Source organism: Bombus pyrosoma, linkage group LG12, assembly GCF_014825855.1.
Source record: "Bombus pyrosoma isolate SC7728 linkage group LG12, ASM1482585v1, whole genome shotgun sequence".
Taxonomy (NCBI): Eukaryota; Metazoa; Arthropoda; class Insecta; order Hymenoptera; family Apidae; genus Bombus; species Bombus pyrosoma.
Window position 1 is genome coordinate 6,838,150 of NC_057781.1, and position 15,568 is coordinate 6,853,717.

General features: G+C 40.7%; 1 protein-coding gene across 2 annotated transcripts in view; it reads right to left on the bottom strand.

The window, feature by feature from the left end:
* Positions 1–14,590, bottom strand: part of LOC122573859 — a 40,779-nt gene extending 26,189 nt beyond the window's left edge. The window contains exons 1-2 of one of the 2 annotated variants that reach the window (XR_006318829.1): positions 14,416–14,590; positions 13,600–14,075 (exon numbers count right to left, since the gene is read on the bottom strand). Coding sequence is in view for 1 of the 2 variants with exons in the window: in XM_043740783.1 (XP_043596718.1) it covers positions 13,600–13,983 (384 nt within the window). In the remaining variant the exon portion in view is untranslated. The remainder of the gene's footprint in view (positions 1–13,599; positions 14,076–14,415) is intronic. The other variant, XM_043740783.1, reaches the window with a different exon arrangement.
* Between the last annotated feature and the right edge of the window lie 978 nt (positions 14,591–15,568).

The following is a 15,568-nucleotide window of genomic DNA, read 5'->3' on the forward strand; positions in this document are numbered from 1 at the left end:
CTAACCTGTCTCAACTGCCGTGCACGAGCTTAGATCGAGCTACAGTTCCTCGTTGCTCCTAGTAATCTCGAAGCGAACGCTTAGGCTACTGGCTACACGGACGTTTCATACGCCGCGTGTTACACGTCGCGTTTTCTCCGCCCAAGTATTTAGAACGCTGACTGGACGAACGTTTTACTGGCGTTTTACACGCTGCGTGTTACACTTCGATACGAAACATCGCGTCACGTTTCCAGCGTGTTCCGTTTTCCGCGTGTAACACGCGACAGACGACGATGCCACAGCGGGTTCCACGTTTGTACAGCGAGTTGCGTTAAAACACGCAGTTGCTACTTTGGCGGAGAATAAAAAGAAAAGATTAAGGCGAAACGTCGATCGAACAGAATCGAGTTTCTCAATTCTGCTAGCGACGATCGCCGTTTTAGTCTCCTAATTTACCTACGCTCCTGCCCGTAACTGTTACAGCTATATCTTTCAATTTAATTACACTCTTGTTTATTAACTACATTTTAGGACGATCAAACCGTTCAGAAACCATATCGGTCAACTCCATAATTTGAAAATGGTACGAACATTATCGCTTTAAATTTGCTGTACGATTCGTTATTGTTCGCGACATGTCGTCGCGACGAACGAGCTTTGTTCGTTCTCAACGAAGCGAACGTTAATTATACACCTGCGTAACGAACAACGAGATTTAGATGACGACGCCGCGATAGCTAAATATTCTTAGAATCCATCGTGCTTTTGAAAATAACTTTTACAAATTTATATCTTTGTCGGATTACCATCGATTAATCGTTTTTTTTTATAACTTCAACCAATTGCGATATCTTACGCGGAACGAATAAATTGCCCTGACGCTATGAACTTACGAAGAAACTGCTCGTACGCGAATCTTTCGTCTAAATTTCAATTCCCTCGTCAAGTACTACGACTGGTGAAAAATCCCGCGGAAAGTCGCCAACTCCAGCGTAAAGAAGCGGTTCATCGAGCGTAGCTCGCAACTTTTCAATTAGCCGCAACTTCCGGATCGTCGAGATGGATCGACACGTTTGCGCGACGCGTCTCGAACGCAGCCTCCGCAAACTATCGAACGATGTCGAACTTTGGCTCTCCGCGTAACACGAAATTCTCTTGGTTACGACAATTCGCGTAAAATACGATGTTCGCGATTTATCTTGGCCGGTTACGTCAACGATTGATAATTTACGTGAGCCAACGTGAAACACGTAGAACGCGATACAACTCTCGTACGTATCGAACGAAACCAACGAAACGGTGATCTCGATTTGAAAATTTCTACTCCGTTTTTCATCGCGATTTTCTCCTCTTTCCATTTCGCGCTCGTACGCTTTCGTCGGTTCGCTCGAGCATGCAGACGATCCTTTAATTTCGTTTCAGTTTTACCTCTCGACGCTTCTCGTCGAAGCAAGAACCGTCCTATTATTTACAGAATAGTTTTCTTATTGTATCGGCTACATCTTGCCGCGCGCCACGATACTACGTCGTCTGTCGTCTCTTCGTTTTAACCGACGCTTAACTCTTCCACGATCGAACGCTTTGTTCTCATAAAGAGGACGTAACGCGTTAAAATTAGAAGATTACGACTTTGTTCGTGAATAATTTGTCGTACATCTTGCAATATCGAACGTGAAAGAGTGAACGTCAATTGCAAGCTTATTATCGACGCCATACACGGAATTAACATCGGAATAACCAGTCGACTAGTTTGATTCCTCTAACAAGCATCAACGATCCATGGATTCCATCGACTTTGTCTTTGAGAAGGAGATTGAGAAGGTTCGCTTCTATCTTTCACAGAGTGTACTATACTTATGACAAATTTAACCAGTTAATTTAGTTTTAGAAACCTCTGGTGGCATTAGGTCGTATAGCGAATACAATCAACGACGAGCGTGAAACGCACCGAAATAAAGTTTTTCTTTTACGTATATGCTCGTCGTTTAATGTTAACTACTCGTTTAGCGTTAAGAACAAGTTGCACTATGCGCGTCGTGCAGTCGGATCGTTCTTGTTTCAAGGAATAAAAATGAAGAGCCAAACAAACACAGCACATCGTGTGGTCCAATATTATTTGAAAATACGAACAAACAGATAGGCCGCGTCCAGCGTATCTGCCATTGTTACGTAGATCCACGGTATCTAGGTGCAAATATTTTCACTCTTCTATCGTTCTACATCCTCTGCAGTTTCCACGGGTTTCTCGATGATAAGTTGGACGTTAACTAAACGCCTTGCGATTCCATGAAATCGATCGCCCCGTCAGTCGTTACACATCCGTAATGACGCATAAAGAACGAAACGATGCAGAATAGAAAACGAAATCGCGTGTCGAGTGTCGACGACTTTCTTTCGGCGCAGAATTTCGAGCACCGATTAGAAAGACGCGCGAAGGAGAGCGGACAGTGGTCATCGAGTTTCGAAAGCATCGAGAGACACGTTCGAATGCGTGCAGTCGTGATATGCAGATATTAGATGATTCAGAAAATTCATGGCTTTTCCGACGGTGTATACAGCTGTTGGGCTGCAGGTGTCGGGAAAGTGAAGGGCTGACTCTTGAAGCCGAAATGAGACTAGTACAAAGAACGTGATAAAACGCATTTGCTATTTTTTACAGGAAACCAGTTTTAACATTCGTTGCACTTTTTCCATGTTTCTCAATGTCAAAGCTTTCAAAAACCTCGTTGGAAAAATAAAAATCGCGATAATGCCGTACCGAAGATATGAAAATATCGCTTATCTCGATAACCTCTGGCTTCCATACAGCTTGGTCCATTTATATCATATTTTTTCTTTATCTTTAACAAATTTAAATCTTCCCACCTATGATTCTCTATCGTTTCGCGGTGAATTTTATACTTTGCATTCGCCAGGAATTTCGGTGACGTTTCTCTTCGGTGACATACGCTGCCTCTTCGAGTGTCGATCGTTTCTGCCTTCGGGTTTGCCCTGAACAGGCCAACTGGAATTCGCCAAACGAAAAACACGATCGAAACCCGAACAACCACAAATATGTAAATGCGTCGGCCCAATAGATAGACCGTGAGCTTGGAAGGTTTGGAGCTGCCTGTTCGCAGCGAGGCACGCGTACCATTGCCATGAAAACAATGATTCGGTAAAGCGCTGCTTTAATACGACGGCCGGTTCGCCGCCCCGGTACCTCGTTGTCGCAATTAATCTGCCAATAATTACTTCCCACGAATGGTCGAGGGCCGCGGACGCTCGATAAAGCTCGTCTGTAGGCCTCGTCGCTCGCAATGCGTATCGTTGTATTCGCGTTTTTCCATTCTGACTTCATCAACCTCTTTGCCAGAATAGAGCGACGAGGTATCCGCCTCGTTGGTATCGTTTCGCACAGAGCAGTGTCTTTGATTTTGATCGGATCGAACAGAATTCGCGAATTAACACTTCGACTGCCACGTGGGTCATATATGGCCACAATGGCCACGGTGGTCATTGGTGACCGGAGCACTTGAAATCCTTACAATTGTAAAAATTGTATGAAAATTGACAGTTAGGGTATTTTGAATATAACCGATAAATGGAAGACACTTTGAAATAAAAAGTGCCCTATTGGACAATGAAACATTTTTATTAGAACATCGATAAAAAAGAAGTGAGGACAAATCTTGCATCTACCGGTGCACTGTGTTTGCATCCATATCTTTGAGGATTAATCTACGAATATTATTGTAAACACAGCTTAGAAAATAATCGTAAATGCTGCTTTATAATCGTATAATTGAAGTTAGAAGTGTGCACATACCTTACTATTATATATAGAACGAGCAAATACCGTTCACTAATATCTTCTACACGTTTCAACGATATATTCTGCACGTTTTGCTTACGACGAAATAACGAACGCGACTGGTTTGTTGAAATAAACGAAGCCTTGTTACAATATGTCGCTATCAACTGTTAACAAGGCACCACGGTGGTCACCCGTAACCACCAATAAGATAAACGGTTCATTGGGGAAGAATATTGTCTTACATCGTCAATTTATTATTATTTTGCCATTATATGCTTTGAATAATAAAAATACTCCCGTGACGTCCTCAGCAAAACATGTGATTTCAACGTGGCAGTTAAAGTGTCAAGGAAATATTCTAGTCCTGCAGCATCGTTTTTGACGGTTCTTACGATTATGCTGTGCAACTACGAAACGCATGCTATGAAACACAGTCGATTCTACGCGACGATACAACGAGAAACAAATTAGCCATGTAGAAAGTGTCGGATATGCGAGATTATTATTCGACGCGTGTAACAATCAATTTAATACTGCGCGATATCACAGAGTCAAATTCATCACAGAGTTACTTTTCTCGAAAAATTCATCACTGTGCCCAGTGTCCTCATAGTCAATGTCCAGTTACAGCCAATTCATCCGACTTGAATGCCGTTGAAACTGCTCGGAACATGCTCGGGCCGCTTGTATATTCGTCGCTGATCATCCCATAGTCCGATTTGAATTTGAAATTTTTCCAGAAGTAAAGTAACAAGGATATAAAGCGCACCATGTAGGCAATTTAACCCTTTGCACTCCTATGTCGAATGTGACTGAGATCAGTTGTTATCTCAGGAGCTCCTTCGTCGAGTCCCACCTTTTTTTGTGCGAAGGAAAACCAGGATTGCATCCTGGAAATTGTTTCAACATATATCACACGCTTAAAAATGACAAAATACAACGACAGTGTGAATAAAACTGGTATTTAAGTGAATTTGCTTCTTCCTTTATTTATTCAAATTGTCTTACTTTTTATTTAAAATAAGTTTCAAATAGAACACTTAAAAGCGTCGGGAGCTGCTAGTAACGAAACTGAAATAAAATTCAGAGTGCAAAGGGTTAATGGAAAAGTACGTACATGTGCAAGCTATAACGTAGACAAAGAAAACGCAAATGTAAAACGACAATTCTTTAGATATATATCTTTATATTCGAGACAGCGTCATATTCAAATATCGATGCGACTAACCATGTATAAAATTCAGTTCACATGCGCGTGTCTTTCAACTTTGCTAAAAAAAAAAAAAAAAAAACAAAAAAAAAAGAAAGTACTAAGAAATGTTAAAAATCTTAAACGATCCTGATTTAAACGAGACGAAGAGACCACATGAATAAACCATCGGTTTTGTAGAAAATCCTCTTTACCAGGTCAATTTTGCTCCTCGCTGTATTCAAATTAACAACAACTCGGCTTGCGCGTCTCGAGCGAACGTAGCGTGTAATTTAGCAGTCTTTTTCTCTTTCTTTTTTTTATCGAAGCGCCCTAGCGACACGCGACATTTTCCATGCGAGCTGGTTCAGTGTTGAGACGCTTTTTGCGTCTTAAATGTACCGTAAAGTCTTTCTCTCGTCGACCGAAATATTACAATGTGCTTTATTCGTAGAAAGTAAAACAGCGCACGCCAACTCCTGAGACCGTAGCCTCTTCCTCGAGCAGGATACCGTGGCCGAACAATAGCGACTCTCACTTCGCTGCACGAGTACGGTAGCTCGTTACGCGTATTCGTTTTATCGGAATTACTTCCTACAGAATAGCGTACGTGTACGATTGCCAAGAATCGCGATACCATGCGACGTGTATCATCGAGCTGTACGTTTCCTGATCTGGCCCCGTACCATTCACGACGACGATACCGTTCCAATTTACATACTCCACTTATGCAACGCTATAAACCTACGGGAGACAGCCATTCGATTGTAATATACGTATATAACGGAATATTAAATAACGCAGTGGTTTGTTATATTCGTATGGCTGCGTTAATAAATTTTCTTGCTTATCGACTCGGCGAGAGGAAGGCAAACAGCGATAACGCGATCAAAGGTATTATTGTTCTTGCTCGATGAACAGATCTTGTCATGCAAATAATTGCAGTCGAATTTCGATAAAAGATAATTAATTCACGGCGTGGTACAGACGAAGTTCGGCCGATCTTTCGACTATCTTCATAGCCTGCTCTCGTTTAAACGCATCTATTCGTAGGATTTTATTCGCGCGAATCGATCGGCCGACGAACCATTCGTACGACTCGAGTTCGCCTAACGATTCTATACGCCGTTTCTCATTTTCTGTTCGTACATCGTAGACATACAAAATCTATCAGCACGAGGTTTGGGTTTATTCACGTATCGGCGCGAGTAACCGCAACATTTTCGTTGTCTCTGCGTAACGCGTAAGATTAAACGACTTAAGAGACTATGTTTACTATCTCGCAGTCAAACTGCAGATATGTGGAATCTGAAAGTCGTAGAAAAGCGAGCGAGGCCGGGGTTACGAGCAAGATTTATTGCTGCGATCACGACGACGATCGTAACGTGAATCCCAGCGTTGTTGATCGCACGACGCCGTGCTTTCCAGAATTTTGCAAACTCTTGGAATTTTTCTCCGATAACCGTACGTGTATAGCGTCGTAGGAGAAACAATTGTCAGCAATTTTGATCGCAGAGGTGAGATGCGAGAGACGAATGGCGAAGCGAGAGAATTGCTAGGGCTGACGTAACGAGATCAAACGATTTGACACGGAGAAAATTTGTAACGACATATAATCAGAAAGCTATGGTAATACAGAGGTAACGCGAGACAGAGAAAGAGACAGATCTTTCTCCAATTGACACTATAAATCGATTTAACAACGATCGTGGAAGGCGATCGACCTAGCCGTATGCTTTTGCCTGAATGTTTTCAGTTACGTCGAATCGGAAGTAGAAATTGCCCGGCTGTTCGATATCATTATGCAATGCCTTTGCCGTACAAATTAAAAGTAGATTATTGGATTTCGTGTGTCGTAACGTTGGTTTACTTTCTGATTACGTAGCATGATACCACGCGTTTTATAAAACCTCGAACCACGGTATAATTTACGATAGATAAACAGCCGTTTTTCTTCTCGATTGTAACCGTGAGTTTGATATTTGCATTCTGCGACGTACATTCAATTCCAGGTGTAATAAAAGTCATTTAACGGAGACCTACGAGGCGATTGGATTTCTTCGAGCTGAAATTTACGTGTCCTTCCGCTCATGCAAATTACAAATTACAACATTGTAGCGTTTCTTCGTACAATTACGAAACGTAGAACGCGTGCCTAGGATGTACGAGACAATGCTACCGATCGAAACGCTATTCGTTTGTTACGTAAAACTTTCGTTGGTGCGCGGAATGCAACGCTAGATTCTTAACTCGTACGAAATATTTCAAACGATGGCGGATGAGTCACTACTGGCTCTTAGACACCTCGAATTTGCATTTAGTTTTCTTTCGCATCGCCACGGTGACGTTCCTAGTCCATAAAAGATCAGAATCTCCACCGAACATAAGATTTGTCGCGCGATTCTACAGAAAAGTATTCCTGTCGATGAACAGATACTCGTAGAAAGAAAGAATTTGTACAGATAATACGCAAATGTTACTAAAGTATACGAATTAAGGGGAAATTCCTTGCGCAATCAAGAAACACAGCGGCTGGCAGAAGTATTTGAACATTTGTAAGAACTCGATCGTATTAGAACCTAAGCGTTCGTTAAGACTCTTTCGCTTGCTTCCACGAATACGTATAAAAAGAAATATAAACAAATTTACAAGGTGATAATGCTCGTAGAAACATTTGCGACCAACACAATACAAATAATATAATACAATATGAATACGATTAACACAATACGAATAACATAATACAAATCCTGAAATCGGAAAATGTTCGTATGTCACGCGTGAGTTTCCGTAATCGAAAATTGTCGAGGTTTCGCGATAATTTTCTGAAACGCGTTTTCCGTGCTAACGCGAAAGTATGACCGTTGGCCGAGGATCAATCGCTGTGTATCGCCAGCAATAGTATCGGCCTCAACACTCTAGCAACCTTACGATAACCTCACCTACGGAATCTAGTTTCGAGCGCGGCATAACCAGTTTGTCAGTTAATTAATGCTGCAAAACTGGTAGTCCTGCGCTTTCGAACTGTACCGGGTCTTTATCTGGTTCTTTGCACCACGCTGGGTCTAACGCTGTCGCATATTATTTATAAATCCTCGATCGTAGGATGATTTAACTGCATCGTAGGATATTTTCAAGTCGACCGGGTGCTTGCACCATCCCTGGCCATCCCAGGTTGTCGAATTTTCCGATGCTCGACGAAACATCCTCCAGCTGCTTCAAGAGCTTCCAAACGTTTCTCGTTTCGTAAGATTGCAGGACACGAGGGAATTTTAATAATTTGCCTGTCGTGTAATTTCTCCGCACTCCATCGTAGCTCGTATCCTCGTCAACTTGTTCCATATGCACTGGCATGTCGTATAGCTGACTAGAGTCAGTTGTTTCTCTTTTAGAAATCATTCTGGTGCGTATAGCTTTATGATACCTAATTTATTTGCGAAAGATGACGCTCTGAAGGCACAGTCCTCTTTCTTCGCCCAACGAGTTTTCCATTCCTCTGTTCGTTATACATTTTATATCCTCACTACTTTACTAAACGTTCTGAATTTGTTGTCTTTGACACATACAGCGGCGAACGATGAGAACGCAAGGCATTTACTGCATTTTTGGATATTTCTGAGGGTTTTATCCAACTATAGTGGAATACAAAGATATCCTTCGACATGTCGTATCGTAACGAATTAAACGAACAAAGTAATTGCTACGTATACTCGCGGTTTATATTATAAGAATTATAGCCACCTACTTGTCGGTATTTGTTACGATAATTTGATGAACCAAGGACAATTTGTCGTCTATGATATACTGCAACTAGAAAAGAGAAACTTCCTAATGACAAAATGCGCAATCACTTAGTTGCCAATCGAATAGCAGAGAAATGTGTTTCATATCGAACAACTAGAAAAATACTTCTCCTAACCGAGTGATCCAATAAACAAAATGTTCTCTCCAAATACTTCAGCTATGAAGAATAGATCGTAGAAGATATTAATAAAAAAAAGTAACACTTCCTATTAATTATTCATCGACCGTAACTTTCAACTATGTACATCGTTCGTTCGGGGTGAACGTGTTCGGATCATGAATTGAAGAGAAATGGCAAAGAAGTGGCAAGTGTACTCTCGATATCGCGCAGTTAAATTCGCTGGAATTTAAAAAATACTCTCGGAGACGGAAGACGCGTGCAGATGGAATTCTCGCACGTTTTATAGGTTTTCGGAATCGCGCGTTAAATTCGGTTGCGAAAGTGAAAACGCGTCCACGGCGAATGCTCGATGCGACTTAATTAAATACACGACACGAAAAGGTGGTGATACGCGACAAGGGAGAAAGTTCATTCACCATGAATTGAACGAGGAAGAGCGCAGCAGAGCGCAGTTGCACACAGCGGTCCGTCGAGTCTGACTTTCGCAATTTCCATCGGTACGTTCACGTGCACGCGGCACGATTTTCGTTATGAAATAGCGAAGAATTTCGTTTCATTTCGTTTTCATGTTCAGGGCGGCAAGATGTCGGCGGGTGTGGCACGCGTGCTTCTATCGTGCGAATAAGAACGACACGTATACGCAATAGCTTTAACAAGGAGATTTTCAAACAAAAGTCCGTCGACATTAACGATACGTTTTCGCATTATCATGTGTGGCGCCGATATACAACGACGTCTCCTGCTTTTTTTTATGAGAAAGTAGATATTTTGAAAATTCCTTTCGCATCGGTAAATCCACTCGGTTCGACGCCAATGAATTTTTGAATTGTACTCGAAACGTTCGATCGCCGAATCATCGTAACTAGCTCCGATATCGTGGCGATTCGTGGACCACAGCGTGTACAAATAGCTCTGGAAAGTATCCGGACACTTGCTTACTTTCGTCAAGATGCGTCTCAATTGCCAAATTGCGGATAAATCGAACCTGAAGAATTTGATATTTTTTAATAATCATAACCACGTGCATAATGTTCCTTACGCTGCATATAGCTTCGTCCTAACGTGTGTTTCTAACATTAGCAGGTAACCGATCCTCTTGGTAAAGAGATTTGCAAAATCATGGACTCGTGATATTTCGGAATTCGTAGCTTTAATCGAATTAAATGAGATTGTTTTGTTCGAGGTGCATGCATACGTTCTTCTTATATTTAGGACGATTAAGAAATATCCAAATAGCTGTGAACGACGATGTGGTTACTCGTACAACGACGGCTATGGCCACGACTTTAAGAAGATGCTTTATGCAAATTGCTCGTTTCGCCTTTGTCGTGTATGCGACTCCTTTTAATCGTCTCCTTCGCCTTTCATACGTCAATGCACGGCACTCTCTTTAACGAGAGATGCTACAGCAGACATTCAGAAATTTGTAAAATACCAAGAGAAACGGTAGAATGCGAAATGCGTTCAACGTTACGACAAGAATACGAAAATAGGCTAGACGATACTATCTTGCGAAGAAACAAACTATAAGTGAGTATAGTGGATATACGGGTACTGAGAGGCTGTTACCCCTACGCAAAACTTACTCCAGCAACGTTCCGTCAGTCTCGTCGTGAGAATCCAATTTTGTCCGATAGAGAGACGAAAGAGAAAATATTCGTTTAGAATCGCTGGCTCAAGTGACGGTGGATTATGGTTGCACAAGTAGACACATAGAATGTTGGTCACGAAGAAAAGATAAAATACTGGACGAAATCACGCCGCGAATGGCGCGTAGCCACGGAGAAAAATGTTCGAAGCACGAGCGTAAACATCGAACTGAAGCTGCCAGGCAAGCTACGCAACAACACCACGCTAGGCCCGACCTTAATAAGCTGCTTTCACACCGAACTCGCTACACTTAGGCCAAGCTTTTTCAACAAGCGCCAATTTCTAGTAATTTCAACCTTCCAATTATCTTCGATTACGCTCATATGCTCTTTCAACTCTGACCATTTCTTAACTACATGCTCGGCCTCCACTGCGTGCCAGGTCGCGATCCATAAAGAAAACCTTGTAAACGTAATTCTCGAAGAGGCTTGAAGAGATTTTTAAGCGTCTGTCAACGGTATCTTTGCAGGATTTTGTGGCATTTCTGAAACCAAGCGTCCGTCTCATACACCTTTTGTTTATTAACAAATGGTATTCACGAGTTCGTTACTAGTCGTGATAACTTACGAGAAGTCGATTAAATATTTATCGAGTCGTCGTTCGCCGCTGTGTTCGCGAGTCACCATAATTACGCGGCCTCGAAATAGCAAGTTCCTCGTCAATATTTTAACATAGCCGGTCAATGGCCTCCTGGCATTCAAGTATATTTATTGCAAGTATATTTCGAGCAAATTTTCCTCTCGTACTTCCGTCATTCTAAACGTCACGCCGTCAGCACTCCGATTTTAGTGTCTCGTTTATCGATCATTCTCCGTACATAGTAGAATCATTTGTTAGATCAAAAGTTCCGCGAGCATAAATTTACGCGCTACACAAAAGTGGAACTTTTAGAAATAAAACGGAGTAACGATGCTGACCGTGCAAAAGAGCTCGGTGTGGACACGACTTAAGTCGAATTCCACACAAAGAAAGGCATTCGATGGAAAAGAACCTGCAACGGACCTGAGGCCCGCATCTTCCAGGTCCGAACCTAATTTATCTTAGGGCCCTGTACTCGCGAAATTCGTCCCTTCGAAGAATTTTTCGGAAGAAATTGCCAAATCGATTCTCAGGTCTCGACAAACGCATTGTCATCGATGAAAATTTACCGCCATAGCGTTCGTAATTTTCTAGTCATTTCCTAGTCGTTTCGTGGTGGATGAATGGTCGAACGCAGTTGCGCCTAGAACATATAACGTGCAACGTGCAAACAAGCGTACAATTTAATTCTCCGTGAAACGTTTTCATCTCAAGGACGATTCGCGATCTCAAGAGACGGCTTTAATCTTCGTTCGGAAAGCCGCGTGACAGTAAATCGTCCTAGAATCATATACTTACGCTCGAACGTGAAATAACTCTCTCTTTCTTTGATTGATGATAGCGTTCGTGCATTGCGAGAAATCTCACCGATTAGTTTCAAATCCTATCCGCCGTGATCCTCCACATGCTTCGCGGTCATTTCCAGTACTTCGATTTAAATATACAGCAAGTACATACTGTGCAAGAGTATTGGGCCAGCGATATCGTCATGACAAGCTATACGTGTTTTTAAGAAGTATTTCCATAGAATTTCCATTTAAATAGTTCCAAGAATTTCAGACTGTGGCATAAATTATTGGAATGTTAAAAATGTCGTTAAACGGAATGTGGGGTATTACGCGAGCTATAAAGAAGCCCGATATTTCGGCTATACGAAGCACACGAATAAAATACGTATTAAATTTGTGGCCACGTACCAGTGTTCTATGCACCGTGACCACAAGTTCCCTTAATTACGTCTTTAACAACTGCAACTCGTTTGCAAGTTCGCGGTAAACGCGTCCATTATTCGACTTGCCGCAGCCGTTTCATCGACTACGCACCAAAAATACACAATTCACGATGTGTACGCTTTCCTCGTGAATATATAAACGGAAAACAGATGGTGTACATACAAACATTCAAAATACCGCTTGACTTAATATCGCTCGCTGTGCTTATGCGATAATTATACGAGATTTGTAACAATACACTATAAAGTTAAAATATCGTAATACCGTATTATCAAATGCCACGGTGATGTTACAATTCGACGTTCGCGGTATGCACGAATACGTACATATTTTTCGCAATTTCACTTCCAGTCATTCCATAAGCAACGTCGTCTTTTGTTTTATTTCGCGCATCGTATCTCGAAAATAATTATTGAGATTTATAGTTGACGACTAGAAAAATTGAAAATAATGATGAAAGAAATAAAACATAGTTTTATAAAAATGTAGATAGCATATTATTTGTTAATAAATACGATAACCTTATTTATGGAATAACCTAATAAGATTACTAAGTTTTCGTCCCGGCGCGTTCGTTGAAGAAAAAAAAATTTCTTTCTGGTTACACCTATTTCGAACTGCAGACTACCTCGAACAGAGCGGCTCTAAAAATTTGATACGATCGTTGTTCGTTCTCGGAGCCTTCCGTCCCCCTTTTACATCGCCCTGCATTTTTATCTGCTCGCGTTATCATGCTCGATCAGTTGATAAGTTGCGTCGGCTTCGCAGATCTTCACGTTTCCACGACTTACGTATTGGTCAGCTGTCGACCATTTTTAACCCCTTTATGCTCGATATTGCGTACGCAATATTATAAGTACTTTAACAAATTTTTATCTAATTAAAAAATAAACGTATTTACTTTGGTTATAAGTGGCATATGTTTGCGCATTAAGCATGCGTAGACGCATTACGCTTTCTTTATAGAAACATTTTTAAAAATACGAAGTCATTTGAATTATGACAATTTTCTAACCTTATCCTTCTATTTGTGTGATGTATATTTCTACTTAATATGAAAACTACCGTTATTCAAAGTCATACGAAGGTCAATATATCAATATATTATGCACGGTTCTTTGCAGATTGCCCGGTTGTGTGGCATCATCAAACGTGCACAGACGTGCGAAAATACATTAATAGCATCAAAGCGTATGACAGTACACAAAGATTCCTTCAACAATAGAAATAAGTAGCACAAACGTACCTCATCGTCGTGATGGCTGTTGGAAGGCACTTTGTCAGAAAGCTCCTTGATCAAATTCTCCGAGTTCGTCTGATTTGAAGCAGCTGGCAGTTCATTCCATACCTTGGCACGGTCTTTCGAGTCTTTAATTGAATCGGGCCAAGTACTTTCCTGTTTGATCGAGTTTACTTTCTCTTTTTTCTGATTCTGTTTGCCCATCTCAAGATGCTTAGACTCGTTGAGGCACCTTTCGAAGCTGGATGCTCGTTGAAGAATCGTCGGCGAAGTTGCAGTCGATTCACAAAATTCCAGCTCGCTTTTCAAATTTTCGTTGCTTTTATTGCATATCCGTGGAGGGTCTTGGTCGCGAAACGCTCTACGTTGACCCTTTACTATTTCACACATGTTTTTCTTGCTTTAAATTAAGTCGATTAAATCGTTCATGTTTCCTTCGAGATCTTCGAATCAAACATCTTAGAGCTATTCCCCTCCAAAACCTTGAAAATTATACATTATCGTTATTACTTTTCGTTTTATCGGAAACACATTTTCTGTTTATCGTAAATCAAACATCTCAAGATCAGTATTCTTATCGTCATCAAAATACTAAACGTTATTTTTTCACGATGCAACGAATTCACCTATAGTACTAGACAATTTAAATTCAACCAATCACGGAGAAGCTAGTGATAATGGAATTACGTTCGATTAGTATACCAAATGTGAGATTGATACGAACGCAAAAGAAAGATTCTAGCAAAGACATTTCGTAAGATCGTACTATGTTGAACGAGAGAAATATCACCGACTTTGTTGACACGAAAAATATGTACTAACCGGTTTTCAACGAACGTTCCTTCTAACGACAGGGTTAGCTTCGTTTCCGTGACGTACAATACTTCCGTAGGGTAGTGAGACGCAAACTGTACTATCTCGCCAAGGGCCAAACGAGTCATGCGTCATACGGAAGGACATCTGTTGCCCTTTTCTCTCGACCCCTAACGTTCTTTTCATCTTTATCTATCTAGCTATTGGCCGATTCGTTCCACTTGCTCCCTCTTCTTTACTTCTTCGATCGTCACCCTTTTTGGCGGGGAATAAAAATTGTTACAGCTTACGGGGTCTAGTTTGTAAATTCGATCGCAACGATATTGTTGATTATCAGGTGAATATCAACGTTGAATTAGTTTCAATGAAGAAGTTTGAGATATCGGCTACGGTTAAGATGTTCATACGTAAATCGATTTTGCGATAGCGAAAAGATATTTTTTACCGACCGCGAGATGGCACAAATTCTTAACATTCTAATTAACGATGCGTAAATATTCGTAACTGTCTTTTTTCGATCCACAAATTATTCCATGATGAATATGATAATTGCAGTAGAAGAGTAAAGTTTTAACAGAAATCTCACACATTTATATGTCTTCTATCCAAGAACGTAGGTAGAATGACTTTTAGATATTTTCACGTGAAAAGCAGCTAGTCGTTACAAAGTGCGCTGTAATCCTATTTAATGAAACGTAACTAGTACAAATCCATCAAAGCGATTAATTTACAGGATATAAATTTGAAAATATTTCAATTCATACTGTTGATATTTTATATATTATATGCGAATTACCTCGCGTATCCTAGGAGATAATCGTCGATGTATGGAAATTTCGTAATCTTAAGATAAAAGCTGTTAATTTTTGTTCTCTTTTAATGACTATATAAATAAATTTTTATCTCCGAAACTGTTAACCGAGTAAGCATGATTTCCTTTCTTTCTATTCGTGAAAATATGACCTTCGTAAACAATTATTTTCGTAATACATAAAACTATTTAATAACAAGATATAACACTTTTTGAATAAGCAGTATTAGTAGAGTGATATCTTTCAGTGTAGGCACTTCCTTTTGAATGAATTTCAATTCGAATGTGAATTATAACGAAAGAGAAACTTCTTACGTCTAACTTTATCAACTTTCTATTTTATAATTCCTA